Source organism: Dermochelys coriacea, chromosome 1, assembly GCF_009764565.3.
Source record: "Dermochelys coriacea isolate rDerCor1 chromosome 1, rDerCor1.pri.v4, whole genome shotgun sequence".
Lineage (NCBI taxonomy): Eukaryota > Metazoa > Chordata > Testudines > Dermochelyidae > Dermochelys > Dermochelys coriacea.
The window spans coordinates 242,015,316-242,036,012 of record NC_050068.2 but is presented as its reverse complement, the minus strand read 5'-3'; the positions used below and the strand labels follow the sequence as shown (position 1 = coordinate 242,036,012).

Genomic DNA, 20,697 nt, shown 5'->3' with positions numbered 1-20,697 from the left:
TCCTTTTAGCACATTATTAGTAATAAAGCTTCTACAGGCCAAATTAAGTCTTTAGCTATACATGTCTATCATCCTCAAATTGTATCAGGCCCTTGATTACACTCATGCAAACCCACTCGTCTTGATTCCAATTTTACTTACACCATTGTGAACCAAGAGTGACTTCAATGAAATCAATAGAATCACACCTCTGTATAATGGATGTGAGATCAGAATCAGGCCCCTTCTCTTCAAGGTATGCCCTACATGTGCAACCTGTTGCCTTCAGTGGGTTTGTATAGTTATAAGTGACTGAAACTTACTAAAGCATTTTGTTGATTATCAAAAAGAAATAGAATCCACCTCGTTCTCTTAGGGTTTGCCTACATGGGAAAGTTTTACCAGTTCTACATAGTTACATAGGTATAACCCTTATGTGGACATACTAATTCTGGTATAAGAATGGCTATTTTCAGTTTACTTTAAACCCATTCCCAAACAACATAAATTAAACGGAAAAAAGCCACTCTTATACCAGAATTAGTGTTCACATAGGTGTGTGTGTACTATATAACCGAAGAACTATATCAGTTTAAATTCACACCATATATAATACTGAACACATATGCCCATGTAGACAAAGCCTTTGCTGATTTGCCTCAACAATACGAGAGTAATGCAGTAAAAACATACTTTTGTCATTACAATCAACAGATCTGGCTCTGAAACCACAAAGGAAACAGTTCTGATGAGTAAGAAAGTACCATTTTTATACTGTAGCATTACAGAGTAGAAAAAAATTTGGACTGATTTTTTCTTCGATGAGGACTATGAACAAACCATGGCTTTACACATACCATCTGCCATTGAAGCATGTAAGAACTAAAAACACCACATTTGTTTGTTTAGTCTGATTGATTTAAAAATGTGTTAATGTGGAGCACATTGCTCACTGTAATCTACTTCATTCCAAAGAAGTCTGGAAGTATACTAAATTCAGAGCTTAAACTTGACAACTGACCTTTCAGAATTAAATACTTAGTCCACGTGGTAGCAAAATTAATCCACTGCACACTCTGGCTAATCCATTTTATTTTCTTTATAAATGGATCATTGGAACCACTGACCCATCTGCTCTTGGAACATACTAAAAAAGGACTTATAAACCAAGTAACTGTTTTCTTGACCAGTTTACATATTGCTTATGATTATGCAGATTGTTTCCAGAAGCACAGAAACATGATGCTAATGCCACATCAGATCTACATTAATAGCAAGAACAGTCACAAACAAAAGGGCCACCCTATAATTTTAAAAAACTCCTCAGAGTTCCATTTCTACAGCTGGTTATAAATATTTTGAAGACAAAACAGAAACTGATTTTCATAAAAAAAATTTGAGGAAAAAATGTCACCACTTTCTTTGAAACAATTTTTTTTGGTTAGAAAAGGTGATGGAACCACCCCTGTTTCAAAAGATCATTCCTCTTCCAAAATTTCACCAATATCTTAATATATTTAAAAACAGTCCAACACTGCCACATGGTGGCCAGGAATGGGCACTGTTCATTGTGAAATAGTGTTGAGTAATGGAAATATCTAGTCCATGAATAATCACAGCCATAAATAAAAAGAAAAATGAACTCTGAGAACAGAGTCTTTATGAAGGAAATATAATTCATCTAGCAACAGGCCCATGTAAGAAAAATAATTTAAGAAATTTTGTGATTAAGTCTTTAGCAGCGTTGTTACCTTCCCCCCCAGGAAAGCAGTTTCCACCCACACATTTCTCAGTACAGAATGTACTTGCCAACAAGCAATATTTAAGTGTATCTAAAAAGTCTAGGACCATTTATTTCCTTTTATTGTTTTTAAAGGCAGAAGCTTTTAAACAATGTAACACCACTTGGCATGAGAGACTTTTTCTTCCTGGAGTTCAGGAAGTCATAGAAATTTAATTTTAAAATTCTCTTTTACATAGACTTTTTGATTGATGCCTTTTTCACACTGAAGAGATAAGCTTCATAGATAATGTTTAAGAAGTTGTCATCATTCTGAAAAACAAAATAAATAAGACTTGTTACTGGAAGATCACAGTTCTCAAGCTAAAAGATTCTGAATTCTTTACATTTCAGGGTCTAATTAATTTTCAACCATACCATCCCAGTCAAAATTGGCACTAGCAGGGAGTTTTCATAATCAAACACACAAAAACAGAACACAAAACCCGAACACTTTGTTACCTCCAGCTAATACCTTTAACAGCATTTTTGCATACATGGCAGCATAAGAAAAGGGGGAATTCTCTTCTCTCTTTTAGAAGAGTTGAAGACACGGAAACCAGGAAATTTTGTAAATTCATGATAGCGTTGGCTGGGTTAAAGTCAGACTTTTCTCTTTTCTGCCCTGCAAGACTTCTGTAGTGATAACATATACTTGCAATTTCTTCTTGTCACCCTAATTATCACATATCTAGGAAGTCCTTTACATAGTTTATGTTCCCCACCCACTACTGCAATAATAATACCAAAGTGCCTGGGTGAGCAGGTGGGCTGAGTTTCTTTCTGTTCCTACACTAAATTCCATGCAGTCAAATTGCTGCACCTGCACTGAATGCCATTGACCTTAATGGTCTTAATCTGCACTGGTTCGATGCATGCATTCTTAAGCAGCTGGCTGATTCTTGATCACCTGCTTAGGGTCTAACTGATCCTCATATTTGGAGTTGGGAAGGAATTTTCCCTCAAGTCAGACTGTCAGTGATCTTGGGGGTTTGAGCATTCCTCTGCAGCATGGGATATGGGTCATTTGCTGGGATCATCTGGTTATCTCTATCAATCAATTCCCAGCCACTGCAAGGGTCTCAGTCATTGGTGCAACTTGGTCCCTCCTGATGTCTGCCTGTAGCACATAATAATTTAGTCTCTAATGGGCTATAGGTTTTGTTTTAATTTCAGTTGCTAGTTTAGCAGATGCTGCGTGATGTTGGTGACCTGTGATATACAGGCGGTCAGACTAGATGATCTGGTGGTCCCTTTTGGCTTTGAACTCTATGACTCTTTGGGATAGTAGTTCTCAAACTTTTTCCATTCTGCAGACTATTTTGCACTAAAATATTTTTCCATGGACCATCTCCCTTTCCAAAACTGCAATACGCCACACTGACTGATTCTCAAAATGGTTCATTTTGCAGACCACCAGGATTTTACACACAATGGTTTAAGAACTACTGCTTTCAAACCTGACAGCCTGGCAGAGTGGAGGAACAGAATTCAAATTACGAGGGAATGAACCAATCCATGCATGAGTATAGGAGGATAACTAAAATTAGGACATTCCTTGGGGAAAGTCAGAAGCATATGAAATTGATGATGCAAATCAGGAGACAATGGTGTGAAGCAGCTATCCAGTATCAAATGAAGAGTGTTTTAAACAGCAAATAATTTCCAAGCCACCCAATTAATCTTTACAGCCACTGGGAAGAACCTGCCCATGTGTACATTTTGCAGACAAAGCTTCAAAGAGTAAAATGCATGATACTTGTGACAGAACATAACTGTGTTCACACACTACATATGATTGCAATAATCTTTGTACAAAGTATCCCTTGAAAGGTATCATTTGAAAACTCAATTTGCTGATATATAATATAATATAATATAATATGGTAAAATGCATGTAGCAGCGTTATATGTGAAGTTATAAACATAAGCTGAAATCATGACTAAAAGTATGTTTTCCAGATAAGTCTGAGGAGTGGCCAAACCAGTTCCTCAGAGACAAAGGGAAAGCTGATGCCTCAGCCAGGTGTAAACAAGGCTGATGGACCATTACCTGCTAAGTGGCCATTCTTTGGCAGGAAAGTGGGCAGAGGCAAAAATCTACATGTTAGCAAAAGAACATCATTGAGTTTCCTTCCACAAAGATTGCCTGTCCTCTTGCTCCCACCTGGAAATGTTTTTCAAGAGGGGGACTGACTGAAAATATAAAAAGCAGGGGCAGATACCTCAAGATACCTCCCTCACTCCCCCTGCCCATCATATTCATTGCACCTGAAGAGACAAAGGAAACAACCACTGGGACTCTGGGGGAGGGGTTTTGTCCTAAGGAGTTTGGTCAGTAGGACTGCTGAAAGCATGTGCTGAGGAAACTTTGAATCTAATGTAGTTTGTTAAGTTAGGCACCAGTTGTGTTTTCTCTTTATTTTTGTTGTAATAATTTCTGACTTTTATGGGGATTGGGCTGTCATCCCCCCTGGTTATTTTTAGTAAAAGTCACAAACAGGTCACGCAACCTGTTTATTGCCCGCAACCCGTCCGTGATTTTTACTAAAAATAACCATGACAAAACCTTAACCTTATTTATAAGCACACTCTGCATTCCATTATACAAATTAGGTTGACTGATCCTATAATTCACCAGGTCCTCTTTGTTTCCCTTTTTAAAGATAAGTATTATATTTCCCCTTCTCCAGCCCTCTGGACTTCACCTGTCCTCCATGAGTTCTTGAAGATAATTGCAGGTTTCAGAGTAGCAGCCGTGTTAGTCTGTATTCGCAAAAAGAAAAGGAGTACTTGTGGCACCTTAGAGACTAACCAATTTATTAGAGCATAAGCTTTCATGAGCTACAGCTCACTTCATCCGATGAAGTGAGCTGTAGCTCACGAAAGCTTATGCTCTAATAAATTTGTTAGTTTCTAAGGTGCCACAAGTACTCCTTTTCTTTTTGTGAAGATAATTGCTAATGGTTCGCAGATTGCTTTAGCTAGTTCCTTAAATACCCTAGGATGAGATCCATTAGGCCCTGCTGGCTTCAATACATGTAACTTATCTAAATATTGTTTTCCTATTTTGCATTCCTTCCTCCTTGTTAATGTTAATTGTTTTGAGTATCTGGTCCTCTAACATTTTTAGAGATGACTGAAGCAAAACACTCATTAAACACCTCAGCCTTCTTGAGGTCATCAGTTATTAGTTCACCTTCCCTGCTAAGTTTCAGAGTGGTAGTGATGTTAGTCTGTATCAGCAAAAACAATGAGGAGTACTTGTGGCACCTTAGAGACTAAAATTTATTTCGGCATAAGCTTTTGTGGGCTAAAACCCACTTCATCAGATGCATGGAGTGGAAAACACACACACACACACACACACACACACACGAGCGCGCGAAAAGATGAGGGTTGCCTTACCAATTCTAATGAGACAATTCAATTAAAGTGGGCAATTATTAGCAGTGATTTTTCCTCCTGCTGATAATAGCCCACTTTAATTGAATTGTCTCGTTAGAATTGGTAAGGCAATCCCCATCTTTTTGTGTACTCTGTATATCTATCTATCTATCTCTTCCTACTGTATTTTCAACTCCATGCATCTGATGAAGTGGGTTTTAGCCCATGTAAGCTTATGCCCAGATAAATTTGTTAGTCTCTAAGGTGCCACAAGTAACCCTTGTTGTTCTTCCCTGCTAAGTAGAGGGTCTACACTATGTAGGCAAGTAGCCTGGGCTTAGAAATTGGAACCCAAGACCTGTCCCTCTTTATTCCTTATAAATTATATATATTTGCCTTTGGCATTTACCACATCCCCTTTAAAACCAGTATCCATAGAATTTGAAGATAGGAAGGATCCCCAAAGAGTACTCATTCCACCCTATAACAAATAAAGGATTGTTTTCTACATAATATTCCTGAGTGTTTTGTCAAGACTATATCTGAGTAATCAAGCGGGAAAACTACACTTAACGGACCTTGTTGTTAAAATATTTTCTGGATATTTATCCTTCGTTTTTACTTGCTCATCTTCATCCTATTATTTCTTATTCCTACTTGAACTTCTCCTGCCCTCAACATGGATATCTTTTAAGGATTTCCAAAGTATTGCCATTGAGATGCTCATTTTTTAGCTAAACTACATACATGTAAGTAGTTTTCACCTTTAAACCAATTCCTGTAAGCCCTTAACATCCTTGTTCTCTCCCCTGAATCCCCTCCAATTTATTATCATTCTTGAACTGTTGCATCACGAACTGCATACATTAATCAAAACACAGTTAAACCAAAACTGTAGCAAGAGGGACTATTATCTCCTTAGCTAATGATTTAGTGCTTCTTTACTATACAGCCAGAAATAGTACAACTCACAGTGGACATTTTAGTTTACTAATCTATCATTCAGACGGGTGGATGGGACCAATTATCCATCAGAGGTATTTAAATCAAAATGGAAAGGAGGGATACAAGCAAAGGGGGAATGTTTCTGATTCTTTACCTGGATCAGGTGTAAAAGAGTTTCCTGCAGCTGCATCTTGGTCAATGAGTTGCTGTTTACACAAGATGACTCTGGATTCTGCATAGGAAGGAGAAGGCTAGCTGAATTGGCAGCAGATTCTTGATTTGCTGGTGGTAAGCACCCACTTTCACTTGCCTTTGCTGGAGCAAGTGTGGATTGTGTGAACAGCATGGGGGACATCAGCAGTGCAGGAGTCACAGTAGCAGGAATGCGCTGAGGTGAGATGACCTGTCCATACACAAATTAATAAAAAATGGAAGCATTTAAGCAATGTGTCTATTCACTAAGAATATAGGGGTAAGAGGACTCCAGGCTGAAAGAGAGTCACAAGAGCAGATACGCAGGGATACACCGAGGATTAAGAGTATCTGGGGCCCAAAACCACCCATCCAATTCAAGATCGCAGTACTGAATCTCAAGTGTAATAAGTCTATATAAGCAGCAAATTACTTAAATATAAAATCAGCTTATTATAAAAGTTAAACTATTATAAATACTAGCACTGTAGGAGAACGAAAAACTGCAACATTTGAGGTCCTTCTTATAAGGATGGTCCTTACATGTCCCCCAGTTTGGGTTTTGAGAATATGCTTGCTAATATGAGAGTGTACTTTAATAAATATTTTGAACTTAATAATTCTGTATAGTACTTTTCATCTATAGCTACATCTATAGTACTTTTCATCTATAGCTCAAAATACTTTGGGGGGTATGCATCCTCATTTTACAGATAGGAGAACAGGAGGTTAGGTGATTTGCCCAAAGTTCCATAATGAGTTGTTGGCAGAGTCAGGAACAGAATCTAGTTTTGACTTCCTGGCCCATGCTCAATGCACTAGACTAAAAAAACCTTTAAAGAAAAAGAGAACATCTTTACCAGAAACCTAGATGCCACTATGATTCTGTCAGAGGTCCCTTAATTTTAGTCTAAGTAGGGAGGCACATACTGATTTGAAAGTAGATTGTGAGCCTGCAGAGTTTTATCCTTTTAATTTTGGGGTATATTTAGAACTATTAAATGTGCAGCACCGACGATGCTGGTAGGAATAAGATAATGTAACAAGTGCTCTTTAAATGTTTGCCACAAAGCTCTAGTAATGGACCTTAATTCTAATCTGTAGCTTTCCTCACTGCTCAAGTATCTGGAGTTATTTGAGAGGCTCCCATGAGCGTGCAATATTGTCATGATTGTTGTTGTTTTTTTTTAATGGACAAACATCCATAATAGCATCTTCTAAAGCTCTATGTAAGCTTGAAAGTTTGTATCTCTCAACAACAGAAGTAGGTCCAATAAAAGATATTACCTCACTCACATTGTGTCTCTAATATCCTGGGACCAACACAATAGCAATAAAACAAATATTTACTGTTATTTTATCTAAACTATTTGGGCACTATTTACCATAGTATGCAGTCACTCAAAAAAGAGAGAGAGAGAGAGAAAAGGACTAAGTTCTCAAGCTACTTTCTGATGGTAAATTTACAGTAGAAAAACTTTCTAAAAGGATTTGTGGATATGAAAAAGCATGCAATATGTACACTGTGCCAATGCCTCTCACTAACTGCAACGTTGTTTCTCTGCTTTTCAAAGACAGACAGCTTTTAAAAAAAACTATTTACCTGCAATTCCTATTCCCCCACAATCATAACAGAAAGAAGCAAGTCTGTGTTGCCTGCACGGTAATGGCAGGTCTCCCCAAACTCACTGTGTGGCTGCTAAAAGAAAAGGAGTATTTGTGGCACCTTAGAGACTAACAAATTTATTAGAGCATAAGCTTTCGTGAGCTACAGCTCACTTCATCGGATGCATTTGGTGGAAAAAGCAGAGGAGAGATTTATATACACACACACACAGAGAACATGAAACAATGGGTTTATCATACACACTGTAAGGAGAGTGATCACTTAAGATAAGCCATCACCAGCAGCGGGGGGGAGGGGGGGGGAAAGGAGGAAAACCTTTCATGGTGACAAGCAAGGTAGGCTAATTCCAGCAGTTAACAAGAATATCAGAGGAACAGTGGGGGGGGGGGAAGGGAGAAATACCATGGGGAAATAGTTTTACTTTGTGTAATGACTCATCCATTCCCAGTCTCTATTCAAGCCTAAGTTAATTGTATCCAGTTTGCAAATTAATTCCAATTCAGCAGTCTCTCGTTGGAGTCTGTTTTTGAAGCTTTTTTGTCGAAGTATAGCCACTCTTAGGTCTGTGATCGAGTGACCAGAGAGATTGAAGTGTTCTCCAATTGGTTTTTGAATGTTATAATTCTTGACGTCTGATTTGTGTCCATTCATTCTTTTACGTAGAGACTGTCCAGTTTGGCCAATGTACATGGCAGAGGGGCATTGCTGGCACATGATGGCATATATCACATTGGTAGATGCGCAGGTGAACGAGCCTCTGATAGTGTGGCTGATGTGATTAGGCCCTATGATGGTATCACCCGAATAGATATGTGGACAGAGTTGGCAACGGGCTTTGTTGCAAGGATAGGTTCCTGGGTTAGTGGTTCTGTTGTGTGGTGTGTGGTTGCTGGTGAGTATTTGCTTCAGATTGGGGGGCTGTCTGTAAGCAAGGACTGGTCTGTCTCCCAAGATCTGAGAGAGCGATGGCTCGTCTTTCAGGATAGGTTGTAGATCCTTGATGATGCGTTGGAGAGGTTTTAGTTGGGGGCTGAAGGTGATGGCTAGTGGCGTTCTGTTGTTTTCTTTGTTGGGCCTGTCCTGTAGTAGGTGACTTCTGGGTACTCTTCTGGCTCTGTCAATCTGTTTCTTCACTTCAGCAGGTGGGTATTGTAGTTGTAGGAATGCATGATAGAGATCTTGTAGGTGTTTGTCTCTGTCTGAGGGGTTGGAGCAAATGCGGTTATATCGTAGCGCTTGGCTGTAGACAATGGATCGAGTGGTATGATCTGGATGAAAGCTAGAGGCATGTAGGTAGGAATAGCGGTCAGTAGGTTTCCGATATAGGGTGGTGTTTATGTGACCATCGCTTATTAGCACCGTAGTGTCCAGGAAGTGGATCTCTTGTGTGGACTGGTCCAGGCTGAGGTTGATGGTGGGATGGAAATTGTTGAAATCATGGTGGAATTCCTCAAGAGCTTCTTTTCCATGGGTCCAGATGATGAAGATGTCATCAATGTAGCGCAAGTAGAGTAGGGGCATTAGGGGACGAGAGCTGAGGAAGCGTTGTTCTAAGTCAGCCATAAAAATGTTGGCATACTGTGGGGCCATGCGGGTACCCATCGCAGTGCCGCTGATTTGAAGGTATACATTGTCACCAAATGTGAAATAGTTATGGGTCAGGACAAAGTCACAAAGTTCTGCCACCAGGTTAGCCGTGACAGTATCGGGGATACTGTTCCTGACGGCTTGTAGTCCATCTTTGTGTGGAATGTTGGTGTAGAGGGCTCCTACATCCATAGTGGCTAGGATGGTGTTTTTAGGAAGATCACCAATGGACTGTAGTTTCCTCAGGAAATCGGTGGTGTCTCGAAAATAGCTGGGAGTGCTGGTAACGAAGGGCCTGAGGAGGGAGTCTACATAGCCAGACAATCCTGCTGTCAGGGTGCCAATGCCTGAGATGATGGGGCGTCCAGGATTTCCAGGTTTATGGATCTTGGGTAGCAGATAGAATACCCCAGGTCGGGGCTCCAGGGGTGTGTCTGTGCGGATTTGTTCTTGTGCTTTTTCAGGGAGTTTCTTGAGCAAATGCTGTAGTTTCTTTTGGTAACTCTCAGTGGGATCAGAGGGTAATGGCTTGTAGAAAGTGGTGTTGGAGAGCTGCCTAGTAGCCTCTTGTTCATACTCCGACCTATTCATGATGACGACAGCACCTCCTTTGTCAGCCTTTTTGATTATGATGTCAGAGTTGTTTCTGAGGCTGTGGATGGCACTGTGTTCTGCATGGCTGAGGTTATGGGGTAAGCGATGCTGCTTTTCCACAATTTCAGCTCGTGCACGTCGGCGGAAGCAGTCTATGTAGAAATCCAGGCTGCTGTTTCGACCTTCAGGAGGAGTCCACCCAGAATCCTTCTTTTTGTAGTGTTGGCAGGAAGGTCTCTGTGGGTTAATATGTTGGTCAGAGGTGTGTTGGAAATATTCCTTGAGTCTGAGACGTCGAAAATAGGATTCTAGGTCACCACAGAACTGTATCATGTTCGTGGGGGTGGAGGGGCAAAAGGAGAGGCCCCGAGATAGGACAGATTCTTCCGCTGGGCTAAGAGTATAGTTGGATAGATTAACAATATTGCTGAGTGGGTTACGGGAACCATTGTTGTGGCCCCTTGTGGCATGTAGTAGTTTAGATAGCTTAGTGTCCTTTTTCTTTTGTAGAGAATCAAAGTGTGTTTTGTAAATGGCTTGTCTAGTTTTTGTAAAGACGTCAAGAATTATAACATTATAACATTATAATTATATATAATTATATAATTATATTATATATAATATATATATATATAATATATATATAATTTATATATATTATAATAATAATTATAACATTATAACATTCAAGAATTATAACATTCAAAAACCAATTGGAGAACACTTCAATCTCTCTGGTCACTCGATCACAGACCTAAGAGTGGCTATACTTCGACAAAAAAGCTTCAAAAACAGACTCCAACGAGAGACTGCTGAATTGGAATTAATTTGCAAACTGGATACAATTAACTTAGGCTTGAATAGAGACTGGGAATGGATGAGTCATTACACAAAGTAAAACTATTTCCCCATGGTATTTCTCCCTTCCCCCCCTCCACTGTTCCTCTGATATTCTTAGGTTTCAGAGTAGCAGCCGTGTTAGTCTGTATTCGCAAAAAGAAAAGGAGTACTTGTGGCACCTTAGAGACTAACAAATTTATTAGAGCATAAGCTTTCGTGAGCTGAAGTGAGCTGTAGCTCACGAAAGCTTATGCTCTAATAAATTTGTTAGTCTCTAAGGTGCCACAAGTACTCCTTTTCTTTCTGATATTCTTGTTAACTGCTGGAATTAGCCTACCTTGCTTGTCACCATGAAAGGTTTTCCTCCTTCCCCCCCCCTGCTGCTGGTGATGGCTTATCTTAAGTGATCACTCTCCTTACAGTGTGTATGATAAACCCATTGTTTCATGTTCTCTGTGTGTGTGTATATAAATCTCTCCTCTGCTTTTTCCACCAAATGCATCCGATGAAGTGAGCTGTAGCTCACGAAAGCTTATGCTCTAATAAATTTGTTAGTCTCTAAGGTGCCACAAATACTCCTTTTCTTTTTGCGAATACAGACTAACACGGCTGCTACTCTGAAATGTGTGGCTGCTGACAGCCAACAGGGAAGGTGGTACATGCATGTCTGTGCTTGGAACACTGGTGGCTCCTAGTGTTACTTATTAGTGGTTCTGTTCTAACAAAATGACTAATGCTGGCAGGGATGTTTCTAGCTAAAATAAAAGTAATATGCTTCTACAGAATTTGGATTCAGTGTCAGGTTCTTAAAAATCAAAGATATCACTTTGCTGTATACAATCTGAGGAATAAGAATCTGTAACAGAAGTATAGAGGTACTATGTTGTGCTTTTAATAGTGTGGACTTATTCTAGTCATAAGCAAACATACAATGTAGTTTAGTTGGCATCACTTAAGAATTATTTGTTTTTCATGGAGAGGAACTGCTTTTCACTAGTATACATAAAACAGAGGCTAAGTGTGTAAGTAACCCTGCCATGAACTGATGACTAAGCAAGTTAATATTGGGCTAATGCAATATCTAAGTGATCCTCACACCTAAAATATTTGTCTCAGGATAAGAATAGAAAATATATGTTCCTATTTCTTGTAAATGAAGTCTTAAATTTTCTGTGTAACAAATTTAAAAATTTTTTGTTAACAAATGAGATTCTACATGTTCATAAATTCTAGCATTTAAGTAAAAAGAAAAGGAGTACTTGTGGCACCTTAGAGAGTAACAAATTTATTAGAGCATAAGCTTTCGTGAGCTACAGCTCACTTCATCGGATGCATTTGGTGGAAAAAACAGAGGAGAGATTTATATACACACACAGAGAACATGAAACAATGGGTTTATCATACACACTGTAAGGAGAGTGATCACTTAAGATAAGCCACCACCAGCAGCAGGGGGGGGAAAAGGAGGAAAACCTTTCATGGTGACAAGCAAGGTAGGCTAATTCCAGCAGTTAACAAGAGTATCAGAGGAACAGTGGGGGGTGGGGTAGGGGGGAGAAATACCATGGGGAAATAGTTTTACTTTGTGTAATGACTCATCCATTCCCAGTCTCTATTCAAGCCTAAGTTAATTGTATCCAGTTTGCAAATTAATTCCAATTCAGCAGTCTCTCATTGGAGTCTGTTTTTGAAGCTTTTTTGTTGAAGGATAGCCACTCTTAGGTCTGTAATCGAGTGACCAGAGAGATTGAAGTGTTCTCCAACTGATTTTTGAATGTTGTAATTCTTGACGTCTGATTTGTGTCCATTCATTCTTTTACGTAGAGACTGTCCAGTTTGGCCAATGTACATGGCAGAGGGGCATTGCTGGCACATGATGGCATATATCACATTGGTAGATGCGCAGGTGAACGAGCCTCTGATAGTGTGGCTGATATGATTAGGCCCTATGATGGTATCCCCTGAATAGATATGTGGACAGAGTTGGCAACAGGCTTTGTTGCAAGGATAGGTTCCTGGGTTAGTGGTTCTGTTGTGTGGTGTGTGGTTGCTGGTGAGTTTGTTTGTAAAAACACCATCCTAGCCACTATGGATGTAGAAGCCCTCTACACCAACATTCCACACAAAGATGGACTACAGAACCACTAACCCAGGAACCTATCCTTGCAACAAAGCCCGTTGCCAACTCTGTCCACATATCTATTCAGGGGATACCATCATAGGGCCTAATCACATCAGCCACACTATCAGAGGCTCGTTCACCTGCGCATCTACCAATGTGATATATGCCATCATGTGCCAGCAATGCCCCTCTGCCATGTACATTGGCCAAACTGGACAGTCTCTACGTAAAAGAATGAATGGACACAAATCAGACGTCAAGAATTACAACATTCAAAAACCAGTTGGAGAACACTTCAATCTCTCTGGTCACTCGATTACAGACCTAAGATTGGCTATCCTTCAACAAAAAAGCTTCAAAAACAGACTCCAACGAGAGACTGCTGAATTGGAATTAATTTGCAAACTGGATACAATTAACTTAGGCTTGAATAGAGACTGGGAATGGATGAGTCATTACACAAAGTAAAACTATTTCCCCATGGTATTTCTCCCCCCTATCCCACCCCCCACTGTTCCTCTGATATTCTTGTTAACTGCTGGAATTAGCCTACCTTGCTTGTCACCATGAAAGGTTTTCCTCCTTTCCCCCCCCTGCTGCTGGTGGTGGCTTATCTTAAGTGATCACTCTCCTTACAGTGTTTATGATAAACCCATTGTTTCATGTTCTCTGTGTGTGTATATAAATCTCTCCTCTGTTTTTTCCACCAAATGCATCCGATGAAGTGAGCTGTAGCTCACGAAAGCTTATGCTCTAATAAATTTGTTAGTCTCTAAGGTGCCACAAGTCCTCCTTTTCTTTTTGCGAATACAGACTAACACAGCTGCTACTCTGAAACCTAGCATTTAAGTAGCTTCCTTAAACATGGAGGATAGTCTCCTTCAACACAAAGGAAACTTTTTTCAGTTTAGCTATTTTGTTCAGATATTTTCAGTTACCCAAATGACAAAATTTATCCAATGGCTTCTGAACTTCTATTGAAAATGTCAGATGTTAATTCTGGTACTATTATTGTAATCTCTGTAGTACCTCCTGCAACATTCTTTGAGTGTGATTACTATGGCTTGAAGGTCCTAAAGAATCTTTGGTAATGGAGTAATTTCAGATAAAACACCTTTGAGATGATCTCTTAAGCTAGCAGGTGTGTAGGTGCCAAATTCAACATTGCCAATATAGGATACTCAGGGCATGTCTACATTTACAGGTAAATTGGCACCACTGCAATCGATGCAGTGAGTGTCGATTTAGCGGTTCTGGTGAAGACATGCTAAATCGATGGGAGAAGCATAAGAGAAATCAACGGGAGAAGCTCTCCCATCGACACAACGCAGTGTAGCCACCGCAGTAACAGATCTAACTACGTCAACTTCATTTACGTTATTCACATAACTGAAGTTGCGTAAGTTAGATCAATTTACCGCAGCAGTGTTGATGAGCGCTCAGTCTATTTGACACTACTTTGCCAGTCAGCAATTTCTCTTATCTTTGAATAATTCCTCATAAGGGCACAAATCACCTTCCTAAAAATGTTGCTAACAGATTTTTTTCTGAATTTAACCTGAGTTGCTTTTTCATTCAACATGCACTGATTTATCTCTAGCTTCACCACATCAAGACTTAAGTTTCTGACTCACCATCAGCACAACAGGAGTTTAGTTTGTCAGTTGTATAACACTGCAATAGGACAACAAGAAAAAATATGCTGCTTTGAAACAAAGTATTTATTTAAGTGTCTCTGTTTAGTATTCAGCAATGTTGTTAGCAGCTGGATAACATGGCACTTGGTGAATTTTTGTTACATTGTTTGAGCTGAGAAATGTATTGGAACTCTTGTAATGTAAATTGGTGCCTACTATCACACATTAGCTGCTTGGAATTCCATATGTATCAAATGAGTCTCTTAGACCATTAGTAGTTAGAGTACGTGTTGTGGACTTCTGGACATTTTTAGCAAGTATCACTTAGGACTAAAAACATTTCACCTAAAAATGTCTTAGCAAATTCCAGATGTAGCTGTTGCCAAGATTTTGTTGGTTAAAACCAGGGTTACAAACATGTTTTTGTTGCCATGCTCTTGTAGACAACTGGTGCACTCTTCTGCTGTTGATTACATCTGAAATTCAAACTCTGGATGCCAAATTTATCTGTAGCCTAGTTATTATTGCTGTTCAGAAACTCCCTTTCTTAAATATTTGTGATTGCAGTTTAATTATCACCCAAGTACCTCATCTGGTATGAAAGAATCTTTTGTGACTGGAAAGTTCATTCCACCATGAGGTAAATGTTCCTAGGTATTTTCATGAAGTGCCTGTCATACCTAAAAAAAGTGTCTTTCCAAGTTTAATTCAGAAATTATGGTATTTTTCAAATGTATTAAATGTTTTATGTGTGACAAATAAAAAATACCAGTTGTACCACCACTGAGTACAACCACCACTGCAAAATACCACATTTATGCACAGATAGAAATAATGCCCTATATTGAAAGTATGTAACTGATTTAAGGCTGGTCTAAGAAGTGGGGTAAGTGGTCTATTGTAAATAGAATAAATTATTTGTATAATGTCAAGGCTACGGTAGGTACTCGTATGATGTGGCATAAATTCATGAAAACACTTAAGCACGTACTTAAGACCATCCCTGTTCAGAACAGATTCTTAAATTCCATTAGGGATCAATGCTTTCCCATTGGGAATTAAACATGCTTACTTGTTGCCTTTAATATGGATACTTTCCTGAATCAGTCTAGCACTAGGCTGAGTGCCTCCTTTGTAGGCTTAGGCATAACTCTGTTTGGCTTTTACTATTTTTCCCGGCAACTAGTCTTTCCTTTCCATATGGGAGTTGAAAGTTCTTATGCCATATGGAGGTACATCACAAGCCAGTTTAAAACTGGGTTTGTAATGTGTCAGAACTGTTGAGAAAATGCAAGCTATAGTCTCCTCATCATTGAAGAATCTTATCTGTTCCTTAAATACCCTTGGTCTTTTTTCCCCAATAATGAAGATATTGTCAAGACAGCATTCTATTCCTGGCAGACATCATAAAATTTGCTTTACTATCCTTTGATCTGTAGTAGGAGCAGATACCATACCGAATGATAAACAATTATAAGGAACAGACTTTTCGGTGCATTTATTGTCAGGATCTGCTTTGATTAATCTTGCATCAGCATGTAAAAATGTATTTGTGCCAAATCTATTTCATTGAAATGTTTATTTGCTGGACAGGTGGTAAACAAGTCTTCAGTCTATAGCAGTGGTTCCCAAACTTTAACAACCTGTGAACCCCCTTCACTAAAATGTCAAGTTTTGCGAACCCCCTCCTAAAAATGAATATTTCCAGGGATTTTCTCCTTTACCCGAGTATAAATTATAAAAGCAGTGATCTTGGAAATATAAAATTTGTTTTTATGACATGCTTATTACACACTATTTATTATTAATTATTTATCATTACAGTATTTTTATTACATTATGAAAATGGAAACACTCTTCCAAGATCTCACTTTCGTAGCTTGTATCACTTTGAATAAGCCTGTTATAAAGACAATGCTCCTATGTTTCATCAAGGAGTATCAGATGTGAAACAGCATGAAGGTATTTAAAAAGCCAACTCAAAGAGTTCCTCCTACACAAGTATTCAGGTCTTGAGCAGTCCAGGCAAACAACGCACGTTACAACAAAGCTTAAACTTGTTCTTCATAATCATTTTAAAAACAATACTAGCTGCCTATTTAAATTAAAAAAACAGCCAAAAATATCCACCTCCCTTTCTATTTCTTATAAGGAGTCTTGAAGTTTAAATCTCCTCTCTGTGATAGATATGCTTGCTTTGATCTGCTTAGCCCTTGGAAGTCCACAGGCTCTGGGCTGCTGGCCCCGTGCTACCTGGGTCCATAGGGACAGCTCTGTCCGCCATTAGGGATTTTTCCCCCCGAGAAGCCCCTGTAACAATATCACGAACCCCAGTTTGGGAACCACTGGTCTATAGTAAAGAATACTGAGACACATTGAGAGGGATTGACCCTGATTTTAAAGTCTCTATAGATTTTTACCTTCCCATCTTTTTCAATAATAGGTAAAACTGGCTTGACCAAGTCACTGAATTCTATAGGAAATCCTGTTCTAACTAGCCTTTCTAAGTTTGTATCTACTCTCTGACCCAATGTAATGGAATAGGTCATGCCTTACAGAATCTAGGTTGGTAGTGGTACTAATGATTAATCAGATCTTAATCATTTTTATAGACTGTAATAGGTCTTTTCAACAATGCTGAATGTTTCAAAGACAGTACAACCAGTATAGCAGTAGTTGTTATTGGTGTCTCAGCCAATAAAGCCATCTCCTGTCAGTCAATATGAATCTTCTTGAGTAATGCTCTGCCAAGCAAGGTGGGATTGGAATTATAATAATTGTTGTTGCATTTTATGCACATTTACAGTCATAATCTCTGGAATGACTTTCCCCTGTACATATTTTTGCTCTCAGCTATTGTTTCTCTTTGAATTTTCTAGTAAAATTACTAAGATTATGAAGCCAGTATCAAGAACCATTCTGAACAGTTGTCCTTTCCATCTCAGGTTTACCCAGATATAATTACTACTTTTTTGCCGTTTTCAAACACATACAAAATGAGGTCACTATCAGTCTTATCAATATCAATCTCTTTTTCTGAGATGTCTTATATTTTTGCTATTTCCTATTAGTACAAACTGGTTTATAATGTATAGCTTGATCCTTGACTATTTTCTAGGTTGGAATAGCTAGTTTTTGCCATGCTGTGTGCACGTTTCATCGCGAGTTAGACAACTTCTCACACTTATAGCATGCCATCTCCCTCACCCAGTGAAAACAAAAGTAGTTACTGTGACTTAGTTACTAACAAAAAGGTAATCAATTAGGAAATGGATAGATAATAAGAGATAATATCATAACGCCACTATATAATCCCATGATACGGCCACACCTTGAATACTGTGTACAGTTCTGGTCTCCCCATCTCAAAAATGATATATTAGAATTGGAAAAGGTACAGAGTAAGGCAACAAAAATTATTAAGGGTATGGAACAGATTCCTTATAAGGAGAGATTAATAAGACTGGGACTTTTCACCTTGGAAAAGAGATGACTAAGAGGGGAGATCTGATAGATGTCTATAAAATCACAAATGGTGTGTAAAAAGTGAATGAAGAAGTGTTCTTTACTTCTTCATATAACACAAGAACTGGAGTCACCCAATGAAGTTAATAGGCAGCAGATTTAAAACAAACAAAAGGAAGTACTTCTTCACACAATGCATAATCAGCCTGTGGAACTTGTTGCCAGGGGATGTTGTGAAGGTCAAAACTATAACGGGGTTTAAAAAAAGATTAGATCTGTTCATGGAGCTATTAGCCAAGATGGTCAGGGATGCAACCCCATACTCTGGTTGTCCCTAGCCTCTGACTGCCCAAAGCTGGGAGTGGACAACAGGGGATGGATCACTCAACGACTGTCTGTTCTGTTCCCTCTGAAGAACCTGGCATTGGCCACTGTCGAAAGACAGGACCCTGGGATAGATGGACCACTAGTCTGGCCCAATATGGCCATTCTTATGTTCTGTTTTTATTCATTAGAACTTAGGCGAGGTCAACACTACAGACTTGTATCAGTAGAAGTCACTCAGGGGTGTGGAAAATCGACAGCGCTATATCAACAAGACATCTTCTCGCATCGACATAGCTACCACTTCTCAAGGAGGTGGATTAACTATGCTGACAGAAGAAGCTCTCCCATTGGTGAATATCTTCTTCACTAAAGCGCTACAGCAGCGCAGCTGTACTGGTACAGCTCTGCTGCTGTAGCGCTGTATGTGAAGAGAAGCCCTTAGTTATGTCACCGCAAATAAGTAATCTCCCCTGGTGGCTGAGAAGTCAAAATTCGCCTTTGTAAGCAATTGTTTCTGCAAAATTTCACTGACTAACCCAAAGAAAACATGACCATACACAGAATTACCAAAATGAATCCCAAAGATTGGAAATTTTCAGCTCTTAACAGTGGGTTTAGTGACAAATGTGGCTTCAAATTGCTGGCTAGTTGATTAAAGAATTTTGATCAGCTTGATTAAAGTTGATTAAAGAATTTTATTTCAGACTTCTCCGAGTAGCAAGACTCTCTAAAGTAAAAAGGGATGGTTATGGTTAGTCTGGTAAAGTGGGGAAAGTCAAGACGAGTATGCCCATATTTGAGTGAGTTGGGAAAATAAAGTTAGTAACTTTTTTCTTCTCAGCATTCACAAATTTGGAGCATTTCTGAAGAGTTTTCTGGCTCTTCAAAGTAACATCCTTACTCACAGCTTCTGGACTTCATTCACCAGAACTGTAAAGCAATCAGCTTTCCAGTGGGGCTGCTAGGTTCCAGCACAATTAAAGACCTTCCAGACTATCAGTTAGCAAAGAAACCAAGAGGGTATTTAGATGCTCACCCTGGAACTGGACTTTTTGTGAGGACTTTTGAGCGTGGAAGCCATTACAAGGAAGCTAAACTAGGTGTGGTTCTGCTCTGGCAACAAGGACAGCAGTAATAGTCAACTATAACGTGACATTCTGTAACTGCACTTGTGGTGGTTCTTGAAACACCATAGGAATAGTACAGTTCCTCAAGTTTCTTGAGTTTTCTAAGACACCAAAGCCAGACAGTTCCATGAAGCACAATCACCAACATTCAGGTTTATTTTTTTGAAAGATAAAAAGAGACACTAGAAATATTTTTCAATAAAAACACTGATATAAAAAGTAGAAAATTGCTGAATGACTACAAATAGCTGTTATAGCACAAGAAAATCAGATTAGCAATGTAGGGAACTGCCTCATCCTTAGTGGCTAGAAAAGAATGGACTGTTACTTAATTAAGAGAATCAGAGAAATCATGCGGATGGAACACAGACCTAGACAGAGTATTATTTGAAGATGTTCAAAAAGAAAATAAAATAAAAATTAGAATGTTAAATACAAGAATCAGTGATTAGTCCTATCAGGTCCCCTAAAGAGGCAGTAACCAACTTCTTCATTGTCACATCACATTGGTGGGATTCACTGGTCCTGTTTTAAAGCTTTTTATGTTTTGGTCTGTTCTAGGCTTTAGCTCCTATATGAACGTGAAGAAACCCCTCCATACATTGTTTAAATTGATGGACAAGGGGCACTTTGGGCAAGGGGAATGCTGACTCATTTTGATTCTGAATCACCTGTAGGAGACACTCATCTGACTAGAACTTGAAAACAAGGACACAAAGCCAGTAATTAGGTATATATCTTAAGTGCGTAAGAAAAATCTATGCCTGAAGCATCGATGACTATTAGTGATCTGGAAAGATCAGACCCTTCAGCATTTACATTACTAAAGCTAGGGAAATCAGGACTTCTTGATGTTGGCATAGGAGCATTGCTTCAGTTAAGACTAACCTGGATATGGCTCACAGACCCCAGCAGTACAAGAGCAAAATAAAATGAAAATGAATCTAATGTCCTGAGATTTGTTGGGATAGAAGAGAGATAATGGGAATTAGAGAACAGCCTTATAAAACTGAATTCTGATGCACTGCAGCTCAAAAGATTCCTACAAACCTTCCCCACAGGCATTAGTTCCTTAAATCGCATGTTTA

At 39.0% G+C, this 20,697-nt stretch overlaps 1 protein-coding gene and 1 long non-coding RNA gene across 4 annotated transcripts in view; both read right to left on the bottom strand.

The window, feature by feature from the left end:
• Positions 1-1,054: 1,054 nt before the first annotated feature.
• DCP1B (decapping mRNA 1B) overlaps positions 1,055-20,697 on the bottom strand; it is a 67,021-nt gene continuing 47,378 nt past the window's right edge. For all 3 annotated transcript variants that reach the window (XM_038384098.2, XM_038384118.2, XM_043517804.1), the window contains 2 exons: positions 6,246-6,494; positions 1,055-2,032 (listed from right to left, as the gene is read on the bottom strand). In XM_038384098.2, coding sequence (XP_038240026.1) covers positions 1,952-2,032; positions 6,246-6,494 — 330 coding nt within the window. In that variant the 3' untranslated portion in view covers positions 1,055-1,951. The remainder of the gene's footprint in view (positions 2,033-6,245; positions 6,495-20,697) is intronic.
• Positions 6,959-20,692, bottom strand: LOC122460858. The gene is made up of 3 exons (XR_006282431.1): positions 13,892-20,692; positions 11,548-12,160; positions 6,959-7,971 (listed from the first exon to the last, which is right to left on the bottom strand). It is a non-coding gene; the product is annotated as an uncharacterized LOC122460858 (long non-coding RNA).